The sequence below is a fragment of the Aptenodytes patagonicus genome, chromosome 14 (genome assembly GCF_965638725.1).
Source record: "Aptenodytes patagonicus chromosome 14, bAptPat1.pri.cur, whole genome shotgun sequence".
NCBI classification, from domain to species: Eukaryota; Metazoa; Chordata; class Aves; order Sphenisciformes; family Spheniscidae; genus Aptenodytes; species Aptenodytes patagonicus.
Window position 1 is genome coordinate 1751418 of NC_134962.1, and position 11394 is coordinate 1762811.

The 11394-nt window shown below is 41.6% G+C and overlaps 1 protein-coding gene across 4 annotated transcripts in view; it reads left to right on the forward strand.

Moving 5' to 3' along the window:
- The window catches only part of RTEL1 (regulator of telomere elongation helicase 1), a 52585-nt gene extending 43768 nt beyond the window's left edge, over nucleotides 1-8817 (forward strand). For 2 of the 4 annotated variants that reach the window (XM_076352427.1, XM_076352428.1), the window contains exons 33-36: nucleotides 1177-1353; nucleotides 1935-2120; nucleotides 2648-2751; nucleotides 7835-8817. In XM_076352427.1, the coding sequence (XP_076208542.1) occupies nucleotides 1177-1353; nucleotides 1935-2120; nucleotides 2648-2751; nucleotides 7835-7909 (542 nt within the window). In that variant the 3' untranslated portion in view covers nucleotides 7910-8817. Of the gene's footprint in view, nucleotides 1-991; nucleotides 1354-1934; nucleotides 2121-2647; nucleotides 2752-7834 lie in introns of those variants that run through there. The other 2 variants (XM_076352430.1, XM_076352431.1) reach the window with 2 other exon arrangements.
- The last annotated feature ends 2577 nt before the right edge of the window (nucleotides 8818-11394 follow it).

Below are 11394 nucleotides of genomic sequence, written 5' to 3' on the forward strand. Positions count from 1 at the left end.
CTGTTGATTGCTGTACTGGTGCTAAGCTCTTAGATCGCTTCCAGGTTTTGGCATAAGCAGTCACACTTTTGATTCACTATTCTTCTACAGACCTTTACCTGGGAATAGTTATGGAACTGTGTCATAATTTAGTATCCTTATCATTCATCATAATCTAGAAATTTCAAGCTGATATTTATTTTCTCAAGAAGTGGTTTGGTTTGGGGATTTTTCCTTTCATGGGTTTAATGATGAAAGGATTTTAGGAAGCTACAAGCTTTCAAAATTTGAAATTGGGCTTTAGTGTTTAAAAAAAAAAAAAAAGAAAAAAGAAAAAAAAAGATTAAGAAAAGGGATTATGTGCTGGTCTTGATTGCCTTGATGGAGACATCTTGTCTTGTGCTATGTAAAACCTCAGTTCCACCTTCTCCCGTGTCTCCGGTGTGAACTTTGCGGGAAATTATGCGTGCAGTTTATGCTGGGAAATGCTGATGTAGTTTTGTTTGTTGTCTTTAGGAAATAACAATAAGTATTCCATTGACCTTGAATAGATGTCGTAGTCTCCAATTTTTAGAAACTGATTTTTTTTTCTAATGCGTTAACTAGTCAGATTAGTCTTGGCACAGTGAAGAGTGGGAGGGAAATGAACTGTGTGGCACTGTGACTCGTAACCTCCCCCTGAGCATTCTTTCTCACAGAGTCAGTATCTTTACTGAGCAAATGTTTTGACCCCAGAGGACTTTGTGGTAGAATTGTCTGTGCTTGGCAGTAAGTCATAATTGGGACTTCTTAGAATTTCTGTATGTGTGTTGTGAATCCTTGTCAATCAAACAGTAACAAGAGATTTCCTTTTTGAGAAAGTCTTTTTCAGATATTGTGTATGTACCTGATTTCCCTAGATCAGGTGTCAGGTGAAGGGCTGGATCAGGTATTTATGCTTAGCTGTAGAGAACGGGAGAATTTTGAGGTAAGTTGAGATTATTTTCAATACTAAATACTTATCTGTCTTCAGGCAAGGAAACCCCCATAATTATAAAATCAACAAAAGCATCAAGTGTTCCACCAACCTGAAGATACTCTGAGGAATATGGCTGATACTCTTCAGCTTCCAAAGAATTTCTCCCCTCCAAAGCAAGGAGTCTTCCATGGTCAGGCATTTATTTTCCTATGCATTTGACTGTGTTTTCTTTTGGACAGGGTTTTACATGTTTGTGCGCCCTCATCACAAAGAGCAGTTCAAAGAGATGTGTAAAGATTTGACTGGAATGGTCTGTGGCGAGGGAGAGAAGCAATTGCAAGAGCAGGTGCAAGGGGAAGGGAGCCCTCTGAGTTTGGAGAGCTGGTGCACTAAAGGAGAAAACAGCCACGTACAAGGTTGGGAATGAACATTGGTCTGAAGTTTAGAATCTTATTTATTATTTATTATGATGGGTAGTGTCCAACAGCCTTAGCTGTGGGCTGGGGCCTCCCTGCACTAGGTACGTCAAAGAAGATCAAAGCAATTGGCCACATCCAAAGTGAGTTAAAAAAAAAAGGTGTAAGATAGAAGGCAACGTGAGGTGGGGAAGTGCAAGGAAACAAGAAAAAAATTGTAGTGCCATCTTCTTTAAACTGTTAAGCAGGTTAGGGGTGAAGGGAAATTCTTTGCACCTAAGTGGGGCACGGGCAGGAGTGGATCAAGATCCACTGTGTCTAGGAAGAATTTGCCACAGAGCTATTTCAATGCAAAGGGTCCCTTTCAGTAATAATGTGCGTTAGTATCAGAAACTTCTGTTACCAAGCAGTACGGCATAAAAAAATAGTTATTCAAATTGTTTTGGTCATCTTATACAATGAGAACTTACTGAACGTACTACTAACCGTGTCTTGCAGCGTCTGTGTATTGTGTTCTGCATTATACTGTTTTGTATGCTGGTTTATTTGGTTTGTTGTTTGTTTGTTTTATATATAACCAGATGCAGCCACTTCTAAGGATGAGGCGCCAGAGAAAATTCAGACAAAGATTTCCTCCTTCTGCTTTAATCAGAAAAGCAAACTTGAATTTCCAGTGACCAAAGTATCAAAAGAAACCAGTAACGTGAGAGCACCCACAGGCTCTGGAGCTGTGCCTATCTTTCCTCTAGAGATGGAGCCAGAGTGTGGTAAGTATAGGTGAGATTTTGGATGCAATTCTCTAATATCAGGAAAAAAGATAAGTTACAGAAATGACAATTATGCTGGTTATCAATTAAATGATAACTGGTTCATGCCCATACTTGCTCAGGTGCAATAATGTTTAGTGCGGTTTGCTAAGTAAAATTTGTACTTTCTGCCACTTGCATATGTTCTCACAAAGTAATTCCTTGTCTCTATCACAATGATGTAATAGTTTCTTGAGAACTTGCAGATTTTTCTCGACAACTTCCTTGTAAAGCAAGGATGTAACCTCAGTTTCTAAATGGGGATCTGAAGCACCGAGAGACTGAGTTGAGGTCATGTGAAAGAAATAATGTAACAGGGCCAGGTATTGCACTATTAAGGTAGTTCATAAAGCTCATGGTCATTGTTTTCTGGACTGCACTGGAAACGTGTATGCATGAGAATTTCACAGGTGATTACTGGAGTTTAGTCATTTCCTCCTTCTCTTTCTCTCTCCCCCTCTCTCCCTGCCCTTCTCCCTCTGTTCTAGGAAGATTCCAGTGCTCTAACTGCAAATCTGAGGATGATGTGCCTTTTAAATGTCCTTTATGTGACTTCACTTGCTGCAAAACATGCTGGGAGCAGTTCTTAAAGGTTATCTTGTTTACTGGTTTCAGTTTTTCCTGAAACTGCTGGTGAATTTTGTGCTTTTCAGGAGAACCGCGTGGACAGCCCTGGAAACAGAATTCCTCTGTTTACAGAGAGAACACCTAAACCCTGATGGAAGATTTATCACTTCTTTCATTACTTTCCATGTTCTGCAACTTGATTGGAGGCAGACCTCTGCCTTATGCTGTCTTTTTTACACCTTTGCAGCTCCTTCTGAGCTTCCTCCAAATGTTTTCCCGACTAGAGCTGTGCAGGCAGCAAGCTGTGGAGTCAACTTGGGAAAAAAAAAATTTCTTTCTACATCTGAACCTCTACTTTTTTTTTTTCTTGCTTAGTTTCATAATTTTCCCCATCTAAAAACCTACTCTAAAGCCCTATCATGAGATAAGGCAAATTCACGCTCAAATATCTCCTGTGTTATCCTTTGGTTTTCCTGGCTGAGTAAATTGGTGGTTGAAATTCTTTAGGTAAGAGGATGTAACTGATCCCACAGCGCATGTGTTTGGTAGCATCTTACCCAACATTTGATTCAGCAGCCAGGTATTAATAATCTGTGACCCTGGGCATGGAAGTCTAATACAAGAGTTGAGTGGTTTCTAAACATTCATCGGTGATGAAGAAGGCTGCTCATCAGTGGAGCTCAGGAACCTACCTGAAAACAGTACAGAAGGAAAAGAAATTTCTCCAACTTGTGAATCTATAAGCAAGTACAAAATAATCAGTCATTCCAAGTTCCAGAGGAAGGTCTCTTTCTCAGGAAGAAGACACTGTGAATTATGTCAGCTAATTGTAGAAAATAAACAGTATACTAACATCCAAATAAAATATAACGACCAAAACAGACTTGGTCCAAGAAGAATATAGAATAATGTCCAGACTGATGTTCTCAGACATAAATCTCCTAGAGGGAATTCAGAATAGCTGTTCAACTAAATCTCATCCTCAGTCTGCTGTGCCGTATTTCTTTAAAAATGTTAAAATCCGAAAGTATTCGATTATAAGGAGCATATGTAAGAAAGTACAAGAAAGCCAAAGGAAGGCATCTCATGTTTGCTGCAGATTGGGCAGTCAAACCAGTTGCCTTCAGTCGGCATTACCACTGAATGCTCAATTGTTCCTTCTGTGCCAAAGTATAATGGGGATGAACATCTGACAGTCGGCATACTCCACTTCAGAAAAGATTCTAGGAAAGCCATGACAAGAATTTTGCTAGCGTGTTTTCATAACCTCTGCTGCTTGAGACTTGAGCTGATTAAGGAACAGAATGAGCTCCCTGGAGAGGTTTCTTTTTGGTTAAGCAAACAGTTACTATCCCACAGGGAGGTGATGTTATTTCAGACCATACATTTTTCTCTTATAAATGTCTGGGGAAAAACTCTCTCCTTTTGCCAGTAAGATGTAACTAATAATTGTTGTTTTGTCAGCTTAAGAATCCACAAAATTAGAACTGTTGCATATTGAGCAATTGCACTGCCCTGTTCTGTGGTTTTTGTCTTGAAATTGGTAATTCTGCGGTCTGGTTTTCTCCTTAATCCCCAAGTTAATATGTATTTTCATAGCTCATAGATAAATCACAATTTGCTCAGCCTCGATTTTTTTTAATCACTCCTTTTTCTGATTGCACATCTCTTGGACTGGGGATTAGATTATTTCAGATTCAGGTACTTGAATGCATCCAGAGGAGGGCAACAAAGCTGGTGGAAGGGCTGGAAGGCACGTCCTCTGAGGGCAGCTGAGGACTTTGGGTTTGTCTAGTTTGGAGAAAGGAGGCTGAGGGGCGACCTCATCCCTCTCGACAGCTTCCTGTGGAGGGGACGTGGAGAGGGAGGTGCTGATCTCTTCTCCCTGGAATCCAGTGGCAGGACACATGGGAGCAGTTCACAGTAAATATTAGGAAACATTCTTTACCGAGAGGGTGGTCAAACACTGAAACAGCCTTCCTAGAGAGGTGGTTGATGCCCCAATGCCCTTAATAATATGCTTTAACTTTTGTTCACTCTGAAGTGGTCAGGCAGTTGGGTGGTGTAGGTCATTGTAGGTCCATTCCAACTGGAAGTATTCTTTCTGTTCTATTCAGATATCGAATACAAAGCCATGTTTGAGGAAATGAGTCATTCCCCATGGGTCACTTGTTATTAACGACTTCCATATTTGCCACTTACCTGAACAATCTTGCTAGTTACAGTGAAACTTCATCCAACATTGTACCTCCCACGCTGTACCGGGGGACAGCATGGGAAATAAAATATCTGTTTTTATTAGCAAGGTGAATCAGAGCTTTGCCTTGTGATAGCATACCACAGCCCTGTGAGGCAAATACAGTCGTAGAATTTGTAAAGATCAGGAAAGGCAGATAGAGCTTTAAGCAAATAATCAGAACGTAATAGCAGACATACCGAGTCCATGACATAAAGGTCCATACAACCCAGCATTCGGTCTCTGACAGTGGCTAAAAAAGCATGGCTAGGAAAGGATAAAAGAACACGGTAGGCATGAGTGATGATTCTTGCAGGTAATCTCTCCGCCCCAAAGCTATTTGCAGCACAAGAGCTCCCTGAGCCAAAGGTTGCTTCTGTGTATTAAGAAACCTCTGATGTGTTTCCTTCACATCGTCCAATTCCCTTTGAACACAAATGAACTTGTCATCCATGTCCCGTGGCAAGCACTCCCACAGCTTAGCCAAACATTCTGTGAAGAACCATGTCTTTTTTTTTTTGTTTTTTGATCCTGTTTCTTGCTAGTTCAGTTTAATGCCCCACTTGTTTAAAAAGGACAAACAAATACTCTCAAGAAAACGTCATGGATATCCTGTCCTTTGTCAGTGCACCTTTGGAGTCTTTCTACGTACACCAACAGTGTGATCCATTTGCCTCCTCCATAGACAACATACATCAAAGTCCTTCTTTCTAAGAATTTTTTTTTTTTCTTGCTCTGAACAACAAACTATTGGGTGTGGGGGATGTAAGAAGCATCTTCTCTCCAGCTGAAACCTTTTGCGCTACTGTTCAAGCACCCCTCGAGGCTCAGCATGACTGGCATTCTGTAGTCTTTGTTATGGAGAACGTGAAACTACATGGTCTCGTCACCTTTTCTTATCTCACTTATGGCACACCTTTCTAGTGATGAATGGTTCTTGGTACACAGTAATGTTAGCTTGCTTATGATACAATTCAAGCGTAGCTTGATTAATGAAAAGTCAAATGACTTGTAGTTTGGGATATTACGTGAGGACTGATGGAGAGAGACGCTTCTCCCAGTGATGAGGCAAAACTGTTCTCCGGTAGTCATGCGGATGAGAAGGAAGAATAGCTTGGTTGAGAGCAGAGCATCGCAAACAGGAAGAAGATTATTTCATGTTTCTCTGAAACCAGTCCCAGAGGAACCATCTCCTAACACTTCCATCCGCATTCCTACCCGTGCGTCGGTTTGTTGTACAGACAACAGACTCCATTCATGGCCGGGGCTCTTTCTGATAGAGGTCCCCTTACCAGCAGGAAGTGAGCAACCACGTTGGTTGTGTCCGAGCTCTGAACTCTCATCAGATGGCGTCGGGCTTTGTCACCACTGACTGGGCTGGATTTGAAAACTCATCTTTCTTTTTCTTTGCTAACAAGTTACTCACTCTGTTTCTTCAGCTCAAAAGCACTTTGGTGCATATTGTCCTGTGAGGAAGTGACTAACGGCCTGTCATTCAAAATGCAATGACTTGGTTTTTGCAAATTGTGATGTCTTTTCCAATTTGTTATTTTACTGAAATAGTGGTGGGGAGAGGCGGTGAATAATTTTGGAATGTTTTGGAAGCTTTTGGAGGAGCAGACAGAACTCCCTGCAGCCGGAGGGATTAGTGCCGGTGCATGTTGGGCGATTTTCAATGCGTTAGGGGAAGCCTTGCAGAGACTGTGCCGATATACGCTGCTTTTGGTTTTAGTTTTCTGTGCAGAGGTCTACTGCTGCTTTTCAATGGTTAAATGCATTGTTTATTCATGCTCTTTTTGCAGGTATTCCAGAGAGACTGAGTTATTCTCATTTGGGCTATCTGTAATATGGGCAAATAATATAAGATTTCACAATTATATATTACACTTAAAATTTTCAGAGCTCTTTGATAAATCACTGTCTACTGGGAAGTAAAGTGAGTTTTCCTCTCCCCCTCCATTTAGGGTATTTCAATTAATGTTTCTAGACTCGAAATACTAGTGCCCGAACCTACTTTGCAGTCTACATCTTTTGTTACAACGATTAACTTCCATACTGTAGGGAAGCCGAAGCCTGCACAGTGCCACTGATGTAGGTAGCCATCATTTTAGCCTACTGAGCTGGCAATTTTCCCACAAAGATTATCTTTTTTCAAAAACCTTTCACTACCACACTTTTTGAAATAAGCAGGGCGTTTTAGTTTTACTAGTAATTTGCAAGATATAAAAAGAACAGTTGAGGCTCATCTGCAGGTCAAATGGCTAAAGACCAGACTTTAAAATTTAAGATTAGCGAAGAAGCAAACTGAAACCTGGGTGGAGAAACGGTTGCCTCATGTACCCAGTCTTCTGCTGTTAACCGAGAAAGGTGTGTGGTGGTATGAAGAAATAAATGTATGTGGTTCCCCTACAAAAGTCTTGGTCATGACCACATGTATCACCGATGTGCTGGTACGCCCAGGAGATCACTTCCTTCTCATCTGTGCAAGAGGAAGCAGGAGTTCAGGGAACTCATCAGCCATCTTACGGGATTTTACTAATAACAAGTACAACTATACTTCACAACAGCTCTTGCAGGCTCTCTATTTCCTTGTTCCTGTATTTTAGTCTTCCAGATATGTCATAGCTGTAATTCATCTGAGACAACTGCTGTAAAGTTTGTTGCTACTTCACTGGGAGGCTTTCTTTTTCCTCCTTTTATTACTAGCAGTTAAATAACTGACTGCACGGTAACACTGCCTTTAAAAATAGTAGGTACGGTATCTTGGGGACTATCAAATGACTAGCGCGGCTTCTAGTTCATACTGGACAATAACAAACTTGATAGAGAAATTTAAATATTATCTATGTATTTTGTTCACTTATTTATATAGATGAGGAAGAAGTGCCCAGAGTGCCGCAGTGATGTGAAGAAGCAGCGATTAATCCAAGTTTTCTTCTGGTCATAATCTCACTGACAGAAAGGGCAAGTATCTGGTATCAGCAGAAAGAAAGCGCTGCACTCTGGCTCTCAACCTGAATGGAAGCAGGATGAGGTTCATTTGAATATCTTTGATCCTTCGCTCTGGATTACGTGCTGTGCACCGACAGGTAGCATTTCTTCCTGCAAAGGTGATCAAGTCTGAAAGGTCTCTCCCCTTCACCACTGGCGGGAGACAAAGCAGAATATTGTCCTCTGTTGGAACTACAAAAGTTAATTCCCTATTTATATTAGCCTGTAAATTCTACTGTGGCCACTCTTAGGCCGAAATTTTATATCCTGGAGGTGGCTGTCATTCATGGCCCCTTCGGATTCTGGAAAAACCCCAGCAATAGTACTGCAGTGGAACTGAGCTGGCTAAATAAGGAGGCCAGACTACCCATCCGTACCTCACTGGCATTCCTGGAAGAAGTGATTCACATTCACTGTTTGGTGTTTGGCAGCAGCTGCTGTCTCCAATAGCAGAAGATACTGAAAGGATGATTTTCTTTAAAAACAAATTCCAGTGGTTGGATAGTGAACAGAAACACTCTCTTGGGTCTGCTGTGCACCCTGAAGCCTGATTCCTTCCATGGTACTGGGATTTTTGGAAACATGCTTCTAAGGAGGCTTTATTTTCTGCTCAGTACTGATATTTCCATTCTGCCTGTGTTATTCGAAGTTTACTTTCCAAGAAGAAAAAGGAACTAACTGATTTAAAACTTTAAAATAAATCAAGTTAAATGGGTTAAAAAAAAATTCCTTAGTACTTCCACTCTCTGTGAGTAGTGGATATAAGTGGTTAACCTGAAAAATTGTATCAATTTTAAATCTTCAGTAGCTCCTGTAAATTAAGCTATAAATAAAACCGGTTTTTGTCTTAATTGGGTTTTGTTTGATTTTAAAAAAAATAATAATTACCAGCTATGGAAGCATTGGGTATTGAGTCCCACTGGCCCTGGTAGGAGTAAGCGGAGAGGTTTATACTGTGGGATTTTTGACTCTTGAGTATTCTTGTTTGACAAAAATGAGCAAAGGATTGTATTCTCACTTGCTAATTAGTTTTGGGGTTCCTGTGATGACAGAGGCGCTTCATCCAGTATATGTTTTCAGAATTTTCTGGGTGAATATATTCTTTAATAATTTTAGGAGTGTTTTTTTTCCTCATCCTGTAGGTGGATTTCATACCGATGGAATTTCGGGAAGTTTTATGTTAATAATTGATAATTCAAAATTGAAAGGTGAGCTGCATTTGAAATTTTTGTTAGAAGGTTCTTATTTCCCCCGGTTATAGAATTCAAAACCTCTGCCAATTCAAATCTCGTAGTTGCTGGGACATTGGTCCTCACTGAGAAATTTCTTTTTTCAGATTGGAACCCACTTTACCTAGAAACAGCCCCGTAGTGTGTGTGGTACCGTGCCTCTCCTGCGTTAAAATGTTGAGTAACGTGCGTGTAGTCAAGTCGGGGTTCACTGCAGTCAGACTCTCTGAAGAACAAGAAAAGTGGTGTTCTTAAATGGCAGTGAAACAGGAACTTTCCGTACTTCATTAACTAATAATTAGAAATAACGAAGATTTAGACAGGAGGAAGGTAATTTTGGGCTAGCATATATTCTGACATGTTTAAATCTGTGAATGAATTTTACCTTCTATCTATTCACATATCTATTCAGTGCACTACTGGTAGTGGTTTAGATTCTGGAAACAAGAATAAATAATGCAGAGAAAGCCCTAGATAGCCGAAATGTAAATGGGAAAAATCACAGAAAAATGTATGTATGTATGTGTTGTAAAAACGGACAGAAAATGATCTGGAGCGGTGGTGTCCAGAAGGCAGTAGTGTTAAACTCTTGTCCTTCAAAAGGACTCCGAGTGTTGTAGCCTGGTGACCGCGTTGTGTTTAATGATGGAAAAGCTACATTTTGCTGGACTGAAATAGTGCCAGAAACATGGAAGACAGCTTTGTTTCCCAAAAACAAAGCAACTCCCTACCTGAAATGGACTTGATTTTATTTGTTGGTCAAGGGGGTTTTGTTGAGGCTGCACCTTCCCAAGTTGCGCCCCGTGTTCTCTATCATCATTCGTTCTCTTTCGCCTTTTTAACGAGTATAGCGATAACTATTGCATTGCAGAAGTTTAAAAAAAGAAAAAAAAAAAAAAGCTGCTCTCGGGGGAAAGCAGATCAGGCCAATGCCGACGTCTTGCAGCCGGCAGCAGCTTTGGGGCCATCTGAATTCTCCTGTGGGACGAGGCTCGCAGCTGCTTCCGAGCAGGTCCCTGCGGCTTCTTTCGGATGCTCGTTTTGAATTCTCGGTGCGTTCTCGGCCTGGGCGAGCAGTGGAAGGGGAAGTCTAAGAGCTGAGTGAAGGCTGGGAGCAATGAACAGTAAAATGTTGTTTAGTGGTAAGATATTTCAGTGCCTTGTCTACTCTGTGAAGATCTCTCCCGGAGGAGAACTGCAGCTTACTGCTTGTGCCACAAGAGGGAAACCACAGCATGGGACATGAGCTTTGAACATCTTCAGAGCGCGAGTGAAATGATGGCTTTGTTTAGGTTTGCCTGATGGAAATTATCCACTATAGACTGCAAAAATGCTGTAAGGGCCAGCGAGACTAAACGAAATACTTAAGAGGTATGTGTGATTTGCTGGGACAAACATTCTTACGCTTCCCCCCCCCCCCACTAGAATAGTTTTCTAGCTGTGCTTTTTCCTTGCCACTGGAGTTGTTTTAGCTCTAGAGACTGTTCCTACTTGGGAACGCTCCGTTGTTAGTGAGACGGGGCAGAGGAACTATGTTAAAAATATCTCTGTGCCTTCAAGAGATTCACACGTTCCTCCTTTTACTCTTCAGCGGTTAGATCGTCTCGTTACGTGCCTTCACTCCCTGAACCCACCCTGACAAGCTCTGCGATGCTTCAGTGTCCCCATCAGTGAATCTGCTGTTTGCAGATGGAATTGGTTTGGAATCGGTCTGGTTTTGGTTGCCGCTTTTCTGGTGTAGCGGGGATTGCACTGCAGTGGGTCTGGAAGTCTGGTTCCCTGCTGACATCGTCTCTCGGGCAGGAGAGATGGATGCTAACGTGTGCTGGTGATGGGAGAGCATCCAGCCTGAAGGAGGTTGTCCTTCTCTGCGGCTTATCTGCTCGTCACTTAGTTTTAATAACGACCAGAATTTAACTATTCTGTCATTCCTGACCTGTCTCGGAGAGGTTTGCTGAAAAGTTATGCCCATCAATTAAAAAACAAACAAACAAAGAAGGCAGGCTGCTGCAACCCTGACCAGCGATGAGCAAATAGGCTCAATGTGGTATTGTCCTTCCCCGGGTCTTACTGTAAACCCACAGGAACTCCTCTTGTGGGAGAACACAATTCTGAACTTGAGGGTAGGTCTCGAGGTCTCTACCCTTGCAGATCACTTTGCGTCACTAAATAGCAACCCCGTTACCTGTTCGGAGAGTGTTTATGCTGGGGC